We start from the raw sequence: 15278 nt of genomic DNA, 5'->3' as shown, positions 1-15278 counted from the left end.
AAGTCAGCAGAGTGACGAGCGATCGGGCCTCCTCTGCTCGGCGCCGGACTCCAGGATAGGTAAGGGTGCCGATATTATAAGTCAGCAGAGTGACGAGCGATCGGTCCTCCTCTGCTCGGCGCCGGACTCCAGGATAGGTAAGGGTCCTGATATTATAAGTCAGCAGAGTGACGAGCGATCGGTCCTCCTCTGCTCGGCGCTGGACTCCAGGATAGGTAAGGGTCCTGATATTATAAGTCAGCAGAGTGACGAGCGATCGGTCCTCCTCTGTTCGGCGCCGGACTCCAGGATAGATAAGGGTCCCGATATTATAAGTCAGCAGAGTGACGAGCGATCGGTCCTCCTCTGCTCGGCGCCGGACTCCAGGATAGGTAAGGGTCCCGATATTATAAGTCAGCAGAGTGACGAGCGATCGGTCCTCCTCTGCTCGGCGCCGGACTCCAGGATAGGTAAGGGTCCTGATATTATAAGTCAGCAGAGTGACGAGCGATCGGTCCTCCTCTGCTCGGCGCCGGACTCCAGGACAGGTAAGGGTGCCGATATTATAAGTCAGCAGAGTGACGAGCGATCGGTCCTCCTCTGCTCGGCGCTGGACTCCAGGACAGGTAAGGGTCCTGATATTATAAGTCAGCAGAGTGACGAGCGATCGGTCCTCCTCTGCTCGGCGCCGGACTCCAGGATAGGTAAGGGTGCCGATATTATAAGTCAGCAGAGTGACGAGCGATCGGTCCTCCTCTGCTCGGCGCCGGACTCCAGGATAGGTAAGGGTGCCGATATTATAAGTCAGCAGAGTGACGAGCGATCGGTCCTCCTCTGCTCAGCGCCGGACTCCAGGATAGGTAAGGGTTCCGATATTATAAGTCAGCAGAGTGACGAGCGATCGGTCCTCCTCTGTTCGGCGCCGGACTCCAGGATAGGTAAGGGTCCCGATATTATAAGTCAGCAGAGTGACGAGCGATCAGTCCTCCTCTGCTCGGCGCCGGACTCCAGGACAGGTAAGGGTGCCGATATTATAAGTCAGCAGAGTGACGAGCGATCGGTCCTCCTCTGCTCGGCGCCGGACTCCAGGACAGGTAAGGGTGCCGATATTATAAGTCAGCAGAGTGACTAGTAATCGGTCCTCCTCTGCTCGGCGCCGGACTCCAGGACAGGTAAGGGTGGCGATATTATAAGTCAGCAGAGTGACGAGCGATCGGTCCTCCTCTGCTCGGCGCCGGACTCCAGGATAGGTAAGGGTCCTGATATTATAAGTCAGCAGAGTGACGAGCGATCGGTCCTCCTCTGCTCGGCGCCGGACTCCAGGATAGGTAAGGGTCCTGATATTATAAGTCAGCAGAGTGACGAGCGATCGGTCCTCCTCTGCTCGGCGCCGGACTCCAGGATAGGTAAGGGTCCTGATATTATAAGTCAGCAGAGTGACGAGCGATCGGTCCTCCTCTGCTCGGCGCTGGACTCCAGGACAGGTAAGGGTCCTGATATTATAAGTCAGCAGAGTGACGAGCGATCGGTCCTCCTCTGCTCAGCGCCGGACTCCAGGATAGGTAAGGGTCCTGATATTATAAGTCAGCAGAGTGACGAGCGATCGGTCCTCCTCTGCTCGGCGCCGGACTCCAGGACAGGGAAGGGTCCTGATATTATAAGTCAGCAGAGTGACGAGCGATCGGTCCTCCTCTGCTCGGCGCCGGACTCCAGGATAGGTAAGGGTCCCGATATTATAAGTCAGCAGAGTGACGAGCGATCGGTCCTCCTCTGCTCGGCGCCGGACTCCAGGATAGGTAAGGGTCCTGATATTATAAGTCAGCAGAGTGACGAGCGATCGGTCCTCCTCTGCTCGGCGCCGGACTCCAGGATAGGTAAGGGTCCCGATATTATAAGTCAGCAGAGTGACGAGCGATCGGTCCTCCTCTGCTCGGCGCCGGACTCCAGGATAGGTAAGGGTCCTGATATTATAAGTCAGCAGAGTGACGAGCGATCGGTCCTCCTCTGCTCGGCGCCGGACTCCAGGATAGGTAAGGGTCCCGATATTATAAGTCAGCAGAGTGACGAGCGATTGGTCCTCCTCTGCTTGGCGCCGGACTCCAGGATAGGTAAGGGTGCCGATATTATAAGTCAGCAGAGTGACGAGCGATCGGTCCTCCTCTGCTTGGCGCCGGACTCCAGGATAGGTAAGGGTGCCGATATTATAAGTCAGCAGAGTGACGAGCGATCGGTCCTCCTCTGCTCGGCGCTGGACTCCAGGATAGGTAAGGGTCCTGATATTATAAGTCAGCAGAGTGACGAGCGATCGGTCCTCCTCTGCTCAGCGCCGGACTCCAGGATAGGTAAGGGTGCCGATATTATAAGTCAGCAGAGTGACGAGCGATCGGTCCTCCTCTGCTCGGCGCCGGACTCCAGGATAGGTAAGGGTCCCGATATTATAAGTCAGCAGAGTGACGAGCGATCGGTCCTCCTCTGCTCGGCGCCGGACTCCAGGATAGGTAAGGGTGCCGATATTATAAGTCAGCAGAGTGACGAGCGATCGGTCCTCCTCTGCTCGGCGCCGGACTCCAGGATAGGTAAGGGTCCTGATATTATAAGTCAGCAGAGTGACGAGCGATCGGTCCTCCTCTGCTCGGCGCCGGACTCCAGGATAGGTAAGGGTCCCGATATTATAATTCAGCAGAGTGACGAGCGATCAGTCCTCCTCTGCTCGGCGCCGGACTCCAGGATAGGTAAGGGTCCCGATATTATAAGTCAGCAGAGTGACGAGCGATCGGTCCTCCTCTGCTCGGCGCCGGACTCCAGGATAGGTAAGGGTCCTGATATTATAAGTCAGCAGAGTGACGAGCGATCGGTCCTCCTCTGCTCGGCGCCGGACTCCAGGACAGGTAAGGGTCCCGATATTATAAGTCAGCAGAGTGACGAGCGATCGGTCCTCCTCTGCTCGGCGCCGGACTCCAGGATAGGTAAGGGTCCCGATATTATAAGTCAGCAGAGTGACGAGCGATCGGTCCTCCTCTGCTCGGCGCCGGACTCCAGGATAGGTAAGGGTCCCGATATTATAAGTCAGCAGAGTGACGAGCGATCGGTCCTCCTCTGCTCGGCGCCGGACTCCAGGATAGGTAAGGGTGCCGATATTATAAGTCAGCAGAGTGACGAGCGATCGGTCCTCCTCTGCTCGGCGCCGGACTCCAGGATAGGTAAGGGTCCCGATATTATAAGTCAGCAGAGTGACGAGCGATCGGTCCTCCTCTGCTCGGCGCCGGACTCCAGGATAGGTAAGGGTGCCGATATTATAAGTCAGCAGAGTGACGAGCGATCGGTCCTCCTCTGCTTGGCGCCGGACTCCAGGATAGGTAAGGGTCCCGATATTATAAGTCAGCAGAGTGACGAGCGATCGGTCCTCCTCTGCTCGGCGCCGGACTCCAGGATAGGTAAGGGTGCCGATATTATAAGTCAGCAGAGTGACGAGCGATCGGTCCTCCTCTGCTCGGCGCCGGACTCCAGGATAGGTAAGGGTCCCGATATTATAAGTCAGCAGAGTGACGAGCGATCGGTCCTCCTCTGCTCAGCGCCGGACTCCAGGATAGGTAAGGGTTCCGATATTATAAGTCAGCAGAGTGACGAGCGATCGGTCCTCCTCTGCTCGGCGCCGGACTCCAGGATAGGTAAGGGTGCCGATATTATAAGTCAGCAGAGTGACGAGCGATCGGTCCTCCTCTGCTCGGCGCTGGACTCCAGGACAGGTAAGGGTCCTGATATTATAAGTCAGCAGAGTGACGAGCGATCGGTCCTCCTCTGCTCGGCGCCGGACTCCAGGATAGGTAAGGGTCCCGATATTATAAGTCAGCAGAGTGACGAGCGATCGGTCCTCCTCTGCTCAGCGCCGGACTCCAGGATAGGTAAGGGTGCCGATATTATAAGTCAGCAGAGTGACGAGCGATCGGTCCTCCTCTGCTCGGCGCCGGACTCCAGGACAGGTAAGGGTGGCGATATTATAAGTCAGCAGAGTGACGAGCGATCGGTCCTCCTCTGCTCGGCGCCGGACTCCAGGATAGGTAAGGGTGCCGATATTATAAGTCAGCAGAGTGACGAGCGATCGGTCCTCCTCTGCTCGGCGCCGGACTCCAGGACAGGTAAGGGTGCCGATATTATAAGTCAGCAGAGTGACGAGCGATCGGTCCTCCTCTGCTCGGCGCCGGACTCCAGGATAGGTAAGGGTCCTGATATTATAAGTCAGCAGAGTGCCGAGCGATCGGTCCTCCTCTGCTCGGCGCCGGACTCCAGGATAGGTAAGGGTGCCGATATTATAAGTCAGCAGAGTGACGAGCGATCGGTCCTCCTCTGCTCGGCGCCGGACTCCAGGATAGGTAAGGGTCCTGATATTATAAGTCAGCAGAGTGACGAGCGATCGGTCCTCCTCTGCTCGGCGCCGGACTCCAGGATAGGTAAGGGTGGCGATATTATAAGTCAGCAGAGTGACGAGCGATCGGTCCTCCTCTGCTCGGCGCCGGACTCCAGGATAGGTAAGGGTGCCGATATTATAAGTCAGCAGAGTGACGAGCGATCGGTCCTCCTCTGCTCGGCGCCGGACTCCAGGATAGGTAAGGGTCCTGATATTATAAGTCAGCAGAGTGACGAGCGATCGGTCCTCCTCTGCTCGGCGCCGGACTCCAGGATAGGTAAGGGTGCCGATATTATAAGTCAGCAGAGTGACGAGCGATCGGTCCTCCTCTGCTCGGCGCCGGACTCCAGGACAGGTAAGGGTGCCGATATTATAAGTCAGCAGAGTGACGAGCGATCGGTCCTCCTCTGCTCGGCGCCGGACTCCAGGATAGGTAAGGGTCCCGATATTATAAGTCAGCAGAGTGACGAGCGATCGGTCCTCCTCTGCTCGGCGCCGGACTCCAGGACAGGTAAGGGTCCCGATATTATAAGTCAGCAGAGTGACGAGCGATCGGTCCTCCTCTGCTCGGCGCCGGACTCCAGGATAGGTAAGGGTCCCGATATTATAAGTCAGCAGAGTGACGAGCGATCGGTCCTCCTCTGCTCGGCGCCGGACTCCAGGATAGGTAAGGGTGCCGATATTATAAGTCAGCAGAGTGACGAGCGATCGGTCCTCCTCTGCTCGGCGCCGGACTCCAGGATAGGTAAGGGTGCCGATATTATAAGTCAGCAGCTGCAGGATTTGCTGACTTTTAATATTTATTTTTCAGCGGAGCTTTAAAGTTCCTCTCGTTATTAAAAGTCAGCGATTCCAAAAAGTGTATCGGACTTTAGGACTGAGGCGTTTTTTATGCGCTTTATCGCTAAAAATATCACCTCATCTGCGATCCCGGTGTGAAAGCCCCGGTGTGAAAGCCACATCTTTGGGGCGCTGCGCTGGCGGGACGTCCAAAAAAGTCCTGCAAGCAGCTTCTTTGATGTAAACACCGCTCAAATCAATAGGCAGCGCCACCTAGGCGCTTGCAAAGCACCTTGGCCACGGCGCTTTACGGCGCTTTTAACCCTTTATTTGGTCGCTAGTGGGGACTAAAAGTGCTGCAAAAACTACGGTAAAGCACCGCTAAAACTAGTACCGCCGACGCCCAGGCCCTGGCAGTGTGAAAGGGCCTCTCAAGCCTCCCCAGTGTGAAAGCCGAGGGCAAGCAGCATGTCTGGGGGGGTTGAAATCGTTTGGCAGCCGTGGCGAAGCGCCTTCAAAGCGTTTCGGTGCTTTTAACCCCTTGTCGACCCCTTTTTTGGGGTTAAAAGCGCCCCGCTCCCGCCGGCCCAGCGCCACTAAATCGCCACTAAAACTAGCGGCACTTTACCACTAATGCTCGGCGATCTCCACACCAGGGAGAGAGCCTCGCATTACTGTGTGGAGTTACAGACAGAAGAACAGGAAGTTCCTTTACAGCCCCTTTAATAAACTCTCCCCTGTCCCGCGGCCCAGCGATGCGCTTCTCTCCTCCTGTGACAGCCGGTCCTCTTGTAGGGGGTCTGAGCACACAGGGAGGGGGAAAAGTGATGCAGATCTCTTCCTCCAGCAGCTGAAAGCCGGTCTCTCCCCCTCCCCCCGCCATCGTCCCTCACTAATCCCCTCCCCCATTTCTCTGTATGTTCTGTTGTGTCTGCTAATAATTATTTTATTGTATTTTTAGTGAAATATGGGGGGAGGGGCCTGTCAGGTGGTCCCGCCCTTTCTATCTGCAGCCCCGCCCATATATATATCATAGATATAAGAAGACTTACTTCGAGATTTATAACATGAAGCCAAACCTGGGAACTGAAACGTTCGATCACATCCGCCGGAGGAGCAGAGACATTCGTCCCCCACCGAGTCACATCCGCTCCGGGAACATTTATAATCGTACAGATGAGCGAATTCCGCTGCAGGAAAAGAAACAAACGATTAATGAGTCCGGCGAATCCGGAGAGTGATTATCAGACTCTATGGTGGGAATCCGGCGAGTGATTATCAGACTCTATGGGGGGAATCCGGCGAGTGATTATCAGACTCTATGGTGGGAATCCGGCGAGTGATTATCAGACTCTATGGTGGGAATCCGGCGAGTGATTATCAGACTCTATGGGGGGAATCCGGCGAGTGATTATCAGACTCTATGGGGGGAATCCGGAGAGTGATTATCAGACTCTATGATGGGAATCCGGAGAGTGATTATCAGACTCTATGGGGGGAATCCGGAGAGTGATTATCAGACTCTATGGTGGGAATCCGGAGAGTGATTATCAGACTCTATGGTGGGAATCCGGCGAGTGATTATCAGACTCTATGGGGCGAATCCGGAGAGTGATTATCAGACTCTATGGGGGGAATCCGGCGAGTGATTATCACACTCTATGGGGGGAATCCGGCGAGTGATTATCAGACTCTATGGTGGGAATCCGGAGAGTGATTATCAGACTCTATGGTGGGAATCCGGCGAGTGATTATCAGACTCTATGGTGGGAATCCGGCGAGTGATTATCAGACTCTATGGGGGGAATCCGGCGAGTGATTATCAGACTCTATGGTGGGAATCCGGAGAGTGATTATCAGACTCTATGGTGGGAATCCGGCGAGTGATTATCAGACTCTATGGTGGGAATCCGGCGAGTGATTATCAGACTCTATGGTGGGAATCCGGCGAGTGATTATCAGACTCTATGGTGGGAATCCGGCGAGTGATTATCAGACTCTATGGTGGGAATCCGGTGAGTGATTATCAGACTCTATGGGGGGAATCCGGAGAGTGATTATCAGACTCTATGGTGGGAATCCGGTGAGTGATTATCAGACTCTATGGTGGGGATCCGGAGAGTGATTATCAGACTCTATGGTGGGAATCCGGAGAGTGATTATCAGACTCTATGGTGGGAATCCGGTGAGTGATTATCAGACTCTATGGGGGGAATCCGGCGAGTGATTATCAGACTCTATGGTGGGAATCCGGCGAGTGATTATCAGACTCTATGGTGGGAATCCGGCGAGTGATTATCAGACTCTATGGTGGGAATCCGGAGAGTGTTTATCAGACTCTATGGTGGGAATCCGGAGAGTGATTATCAGACTCTATGGGGGGAATCCGGCGAGTGATTATCAGACTCTATGATGGGAATCCGGAGAGTGATTATCAGACTCTATGGTGGGAATCCGGAGAGTGATTATCAGACTCTATGGTGGGAATCCGGCGAGTGATTATCAGACTCTATGGGGGGAATCCGGAGAGTGATTATCAGACTCTATGGTGGGAATCCGGCGAGTGATTATCAGACTCTATGGGGGGAATCCGGAGAGTGATTATCAGACTCTATGATGGGAATCCGGAGAGTGATTATCAGACTCTATGGTGGGAATCCGGAGAGTGATTATCAGACTCTATGGTGGGAATCCGGCGAGTGATTATCAGATTCTATGGTGGGAATCCGGTGAGTGATTATCAGACTCTATGGGGGGAATCCGGCGAGTGATTATCAGACTCTATGGTGGGAATCCGGCGAGTGATTATCAGATTCTATGGTGGGAATCCGGAGAGTGATTATCAGACTCTATGGTGGGAATCCGGAGAGTGATTATCAGACTCTATGGTGGGAATCCGGAGAGTGATTATCAGACTCTATGGTGGGAATCCGGAGAGTAATTATCAGACTCTATGGGGGGAATCCGGAGAGTGATTATCAGACTCTATGATGGGAATCCGGAGAGTGATTATCAGACTCTATGGTGGGAATCCGGAGAGTGATCATCAGACTCTATGGTGGGAATCCGGAGAGTGATTATCAGACTCTATGGTGGGAATCCGGCGAGTGATTATCACACTCTATGGTGGGAATCCGGAGAGTGATTATCAGACTCTATGGTGGGAATCCGGCGAGTGATTATCAGACTCTATGGTGGGAATCCGGAGAGTGATTATCAGACTCTATGGGGGGAATCCGGGGAGTGATTATCAGACTCTATGGGGGGAATCCGGCGAGTGATTATCAGACTCTATGGGGGGAATCCGGAGAGTGATTATCAGACTCTATGATGGGAATCCGGAGAGTGATTATCAGACTCTATGTTGGGAATCCGGAGAGTGATTGTAACGGACACATGCATGCTGCCGAGACAGTTATAATCTTCGTGCAGGGGGACTACAAGGAACTGCATGGCTTGTCACAAGTGAAGGTACCACATTGTATTCTGAGCTCAAAGGGTTAACTGGACAAGTCTCTTTCATTGCTGGAATGCTAATGAACTCTCTTTTGTGTAGGTAACAGCCCCCCTGTGAGGTGTAGGCTGATGGGGATTATGTGTGAGTGATAATTGTTTTAAAGGTTAATTGAATTCTATGTGCCTGGCCAGGAAATGTTAAGTGGGGTGAGGTGCCGAAGAGTCTAGAAACTGGCCAAGTGATGAATTCAAGGAGATGTCATTGTTTCAGGGGGTCTGTGTTGAAGCCCCCTACTGGGAAAAGGGGAGGGCGGAAACTGTCATTGTTCTTGTAACAGTTGTAACCAGATATAAGCAGGTGAAATATGCCAAATAAAGTCAGTCTGCTTGACCCTTCAAACGTAGCACGTCTCGTTTCTTGGAAGGGCGTTCGATGGGATATACCGGCGGTACCTGCATATCGCAGCTTGCCAGGGAAAAGGACGTCTCCAACGGCCGATACCCCTCACTACCAGTGGGTAGCCGTTACATTGGTGGCAGCAGTGGGATGGTCCTTTTATCCAAAGAGCAAGTGCTGAATGGAGTCGCAGTACGCCAGGCTGAAAAGATCCACACTGAAAGATCTATTGGAGATTCGTGGTAGGAGCGCCAGCAACAGACCACGGAGGGAGCTGATAGCTGACCTGCTGGAGCTGGACGAAATGGATGGATCCATGGAAGGAACGGAGCCCCTTGCACCGGTCAGCAAAGAAGATGTAATTACTGGGATTGTACAGCGGAGATTATCCTTGTATCCAGAAACGTCCGTGGAACTAATCAACCAGCTGTTCCGGGAAGCAAGGGAAGAAATACAAACGAAGAGGGGACAAGAACTGGAACTGGTAAGAGCGAGACAGCCCATTACACCTGCAGTTCCTACCCCCCCACCTGCTGCTACAGGAAAGAAAATACCGTTCACTGCATTTAAAGCTTTTGTAGAAAGTGAGGAGGAAATCGATGGATATTTGGCGGACTTTGAGAGGCAGTGCTCACTACACCAGGTCCCACCAGACCAATGGGTCACTATTTTGTCGGGGAAATTGTCGGGCAAAGCCAATGAAGCCTTTCGGGCTCTCACTCCAGAGGATATTTTACAATACCAGCAAGTTAAAAAGGCGCTGCTAACCCGATATGCCGTAACGCCAGAAGCCTACCGCCGGCGCTTCCGGGAGTCCAAGAAGAAGGCTGTGCACTCCCACATGGAATGGGCCAACCAGTTACAAAGGGTGGCATCGCTTTGGGTCCAAGGGTGCAAGGCCAACACCGGGGAGGAAGTATTGCAGCTGTTCCTAATGGAACATTTCTTCCAAGACCTGGCCGCAGACATACAAGACTGGGTACGAGATCGCCGGCCCGCTAACTTAAACGAGGCGGCTCGGCTAGCAGATGAGTACGCGGAAACAAGGAAAGTAAGCCAGGGTACTACACGGCTGGCTCATAAGGTAGAACCGCGTACTCCAACCGTCACCCCACGCCCAGAGTTTCGGGCTCCAGTCCCACCACGTCCTCAGGGGCCTAGCAACTACCCCCGGGATTCGCCTAGGGTGACGTGCCATCACTGCAGCGACACGGGACATATTGCTCGTTATTGCCCTTTGAGAGCTACAAATAACAATTGGAGACGCACAGAACCTAACACAGAGGTCACTCCATCACGTCCCTCTGCGGCCCACTGCCTGGAGACCGAGGGGGGCCCTGAGGAATGTCTGGGAATTTGGTATGAGGCAGACCCAATACAAGCTGTCTCTCCAGATAACCGTCAGCATCACCGTCAGGAGGTACGAGTGAATGGACAAGTAGCACAAGGCTTAAGAGATTCCGGGACTACTATCACTCTGATTCAAAAACATCTGGTAAAGCCAGAGAACGTGTCCACTCGCACAGTTGCCGTCCGGGTCGCAGGGGGTGCTGTATTTCACGTACCCACCACCCGGGTGCACTTAGACTGGGGAGCCGGGTCAGGAAAGACCACAGTTGGTATCATGGACAACCTACCTGCCGAGGTGGTGCTGGGCAACGACATTGGCCCTCTGACTTCGGCTTATTTACCTACACCTGCTGCTGCTTGTCCCGTGACCACCCGCGTTGCTGGAATCAACCCGCTTGCTGCTGAGAACCGGGTAAGACTACCTTCCCCGACATGTACTGTAGATCCGGCACAATATCACAGTCTAAAATGGGAATGTGACAAGTTGGCCAGTGAGAAATCAGAGATGCAACGACACTATGTCACGTATTATGAGATGTCCCGTGGCTTGAACATTGAAATGCACAAACAGGGGGAAATTGTCAAAAGATTAAATGGGATTTGCATCCAGGTGGTGCCGTATCTGTCCCAAGAGCATCAGCAACAGGTTCTGGGAGCCATTGAGAGAGCAAAGCAAGTGACTGTTCCAGAACTGAATTCTATTATTCACCGTCACCATCAGCTACCGACCTGGTAAGCCAATGGGAAGGCCGACGGACTGTCCAGGCAAACTGAACTTTTACCCTAACAGCAGACCGGACATCCCCAAGTTGATCCGAAAAGGATCAATCCGGGTCTGCCGGAGTGTTCCACAAAGGGGGAGTAGTGTAACGGACACAGGCATGCTGCCGAGACAGTTATAATCTTCGTGCAGGGGGACTACAAGGAACTGCATGGCTTGTCACAAGTGAAGGTACCACATTGTATTCTGAGCTCAAAGGGTTAACTGGACAAGTCTCTTTCATTGCTGGAATGCTAATGAACCCTCTTTTGTGTGCAGGTAAACAGCCCCCCTGTGAGGTGTATGCTGATGGGGATTATGTGTGAGTGATAATTGTTTTAAAGGTTAATTGAATTCTATGTGCCTGGCCAGGAAATGTTAAGTGGGGTGAGGTGCCGAAGAGTCTAGAAACTGGCCAAGTGATGAATTCAAGGAGATGTCATTGTTTCAGGGGGTCTGTGTTGAAGCCCCCTACTGGGAAAAGGGGAGGGCGGAAACTGTCATTGTTCTTGTAATAGTTGTAAGCAGATATAAGCAGGTGAAATATGCCAAATAAAGTCAGTCTGCTTGACCCTCCAAACGTAGCACGTCTCGTTTCTTGGAAGGGCGTTCGATGGGATATACCGGCGGTACCTGCATATCGCAGCTTGCCAGGGAAAAGGACGTCTCCAACGGCTGAGACCCTCACACCAGTGGGTAGCCGTTACAGTGATTATCAGACTCTATGGGGGGAATCCGGCGAGTGATTATCAGATTCTATGGTGGGAATCCGGCGAGTGATTATCAGACTCTATGGGGGGAATCCGGCGAGTGATTATCAGATTCTATGGTGGGAATCCGGCGAGTGATTATCAGACTCTATGGGGGGAATCCGGCGAGTGATTATCAGACTCTATGGGGGGAATCCGGCGAGTGATTATCAGACTCTATGGTGGGAATCCGGCGAGTGATTATCAGACTCTATGGTGGGAATCCGGAGAGTGATTATCAGACTCTATGGTGGGAATCCGGCGAGTGATTATCAGACTCTATGGTGGGAATCCGGCGAGTGATTATCAGACTCTATGGTGGGAATCCGGCGAGTGATTATCAGACTCTATGGTGGGAATCCGGAGAGTGATTATCAGACTCTATGGTGGGAATCCGGCGAGTGATTATCAGACTCTATGGTGGGAATCCGGCGAGTGATTATCAGACTCTATGGTGGGAATCCGGAGAGTGATTATCAGACTCTATGGTGGGAATCCGGCGAGTGATTATCAGACTCTATGGTGGGAATCCGGCGAGTGATTATCAGACTCTATGGTGGGAATCCGGAGAGTGATTATCAGACTCTATGGTGGGAATCCGGAGAGTGATTATCAGACTCTATGGTGGGAATCCGGCGAGTGATTATCAGACTCTATGGTGGGAATCCGGAGAGTGATTATCAGACTCTATGGTGGGAATCCGGCGAGTGATTATCAGATTCTATGGTGGGAATCCGGCGAGTGATTATCAGACTCTATGGGGGGAATCCGGCGAGTGATTATCAGACTCTATGGGGGGAATCCGGCGAGTGATTATCAGACTCTATGGTGGGAATCCGGCGAGTGATTATCAGACTCTATGGTGGGAATCCGGAGAGTGATTATCAGACTCTATGGTGGGAATCCGGCGAGTGATTATCAGACTCTATGGTGGGAATCCGGTGAGTGATTATCAGACTCTATGGTGGGAATCCGGTGAGTGATTATCAGACTCTATGGGGGGAATCCGGCGAGTGATTATCAGACTCTATGGTGGGAATCCGGCGAGTGATTATCAGACTCTATGGTGGGAATCCGGAGAGTGATTATCAGACTCTATGGTGGGAATCCGGCGAGTGATTATCAGACTCTATGGTGGGAATCCGGAGAGTGATTATCAGACTCTATGGTGGGAATCCGGCGAGTGATTATCAGACTCTATGGTGGGAATCCGGCGAGTGATTATCAGACTCTATGGTGGGAATCCGGAGAGTGATTATCAGACTCTATGGTGGGAATCCGGCGAGTGATTATCAGACTCTATGGTGGGAATCCGGCGAGTGATTATCAGACTCTATGGTGGGAATCCGGAGAGTGATTATCAGACTCTATGGTGGGAATCCGGAGAGTGATTATCAGACTCTATGGTGGGAATCCGGCGAGTGATTATCAGACTCTATGGTGGGAATCCGGAGAGTGATTATCAGACTCTATGGTGGGAATCCGGCGAGTGATTATCAGATTCTATGGTGGGAATCCGGCGAGTGATTATCAGACTCTATGGGGGGAATCCGGCGAGTGATTATCAGACTCTATGGGGGGAATCCGGCGAGTGATTATCAGACTCTATGGTGGGAATCCGGCGAGTGATTATCAGACTCTATGGTGGGAATCCGGAGAGTGATTATCAGACTCTATGGTGGGAATCCGGCGAGTGATTATCAGACTCTATGGTGGGAATCCGGTGAGTGATTATCAGACTCTATGGTGGGAATCCGGTGAGTGATTATCAGACTCTATGGGGGGAATCCGGCGAGTGATTATCAGACTCTATGATGGGAATCCGGTGAGTGATTATCAGACTCTATGGTGGGAATCCGGAGAGTGATTATCAGACTCTATGGTGGGAATCCGGAGAGTGATTATCAGACTCTATGGTGGGAATCCGGCGAGTGATTATCAGACTCTATGGTGGGAATCCGGCGAGTGATTATCAGACTCTATGATGGGAATCCGGAGAGTGATTATCAGACTCTATGGGGGGAATCCGGAGAGTGATTATCAGACTCTATGGTGAGAATCCGGCGAGTGATTATCAGACTCTATGGTGGGAATCCGGAGAGTGATTATCAGACTCTATGGTGGGAATCCGGAGAGTGATTATCAGACTCTATGGTGGGAATCCGGAGAGTGATTATCAGACTCTATGGGCGCCCCCGCCGTCCCTCAAGCTCCGCCCATGTTAGTGAGTGAATAACCGAATCGCCTCGGACGCTTGTTATCCGCTTCCTACTCTTTGGCCTTCGGAAGGGGGGGTCTTGGTGATTCTCTTCCATTCGGATCTTAGTCGGTAACGCGTTCCAGGGTCGAGGTCCTTGGACTGCGAATCTTCGTTCTCCTTTGCTCTTGTAGCGTGCTTTAGGGATTTGTAGTAGATTTTGGTCAGTTGATCGGAGATCGCGATTGGGGGTGTGGTATTTTATTTTCTCACAAATATTGGGGGGCGGTTCCTTGTATACATTTGTGCGTCAGGCAGAGGGCCTTGAATGTGACTCGATCCTTTACGGGCAGCCAGGGGAGGGACCTCAGGGAGGGAGTGATCGATTCCCAGTGGAGGGACCTCAGGGAGGGAGTGATCGATTCCCAGGGGAGGGAGTGATCGATTTACAGTGGAGGGACCTCAGGGAGGGAGTGATCGATTCCCAGGGTAGGGACCTCAGGGAGGGAGTGGTCTATTTCCAGGGGAGGGACCTCAGGGACGGGGTGGTCGATTTCTAGGGGAGGGACCTCAGGGAGGGAGTGATCGATTCCCAGGGGAGGGAGTGATCGATTCCCAGTGGAGGGACCTCAGGGACGGGTTGATCGATTCCCAGGGGAGGGACCTTAGGGAGGGAGTGATCGATTTACAGTGGAGGGACCTCAGGGAGGGAGTGATCGATTCCCAGGGTAGGGACCTCAGGGAGGGAGTGGTCTATTTCCAGGGGAGGGACCTCAGGGACGGGGTGGTCGATTTCTAGGGGAGGGACCTCAGGGAGGGAGTGATTGATTTCCAGGGGAGGGACCTCAGGGAGGGAGTGATCGATTCCCAGGGGAGGGACCTCAGGGACGGGGTGATCGATTCCCAGGGGAGGGAGTGATCGATTCCCAGGGGAGGGACCTCAGGGAGGGAGTGATCGATTTCCAGGGGAGGGACCTTAGGGAGGGAGTGATCGATTTCCAGGGGAGGGACCTCAGGGAGGGAGTGATCGATTCCCAGGGGAGGGAGTGATCGATTCCCAGGGGAGGGACCTCAGGCAGGGAGTGATCGATTCCCAGGGGAGGGACCTCAGGGAGGGAGTGATCGATTCCCAGGGGAGGGAGTGATCGATTCCCAGGGGAGGGACCTCAGGGAGGGAGTGATCGATTCCCAGGGGAGGGACCTCA

At 53.1% G+C, this 15278-nt stretch overlaps 1 protein-coding gene across 2 annotated transcripts in view; it reads right to left on the bottom strand.

The window, feature by feature from the left end:
* The window catches only part of LOC120915778 (cysteine-rich motor neuron 1 protein-like), a 72203-nt gene that overhangs the window by 20514 nt on the left and 36411 nt on the right, over positions 1-15278 (bottom strand). Inside the window, exon 3 of one of the 2 annotated variants that reach the window (XM_040326568.1) lies at positions 6217-6354. The exons of the other annotated variant lie outside the window; for it this stretch is intronic. Coding sequence (XP_040182502.1) covers positions 6217-6354 — 138 coding nt within the window. The remainder of the gene's footprint in view (positions 1-6216; positions 6355-15278) is intronic. 2 annotated transcript variants of the gene reach the window in all.

The sequence above is a fragment of the Rana temporaria genome, chromosome 10, assembly GCF_905171775.1.
Source record: "Rana temporaria chromosome 10, aRanTem1.1, whole genome shotgun sequence".
NCBI classification, from domain to species: domain Eukaryota; kingdom Metazoa; phylum Chordata; class Amphibia; order Anura; family Ranidae; genus Rana; species Rana temporaria.
This window is presented reverse-complemented; position numbering and strand designations above follow the sequence as displayed.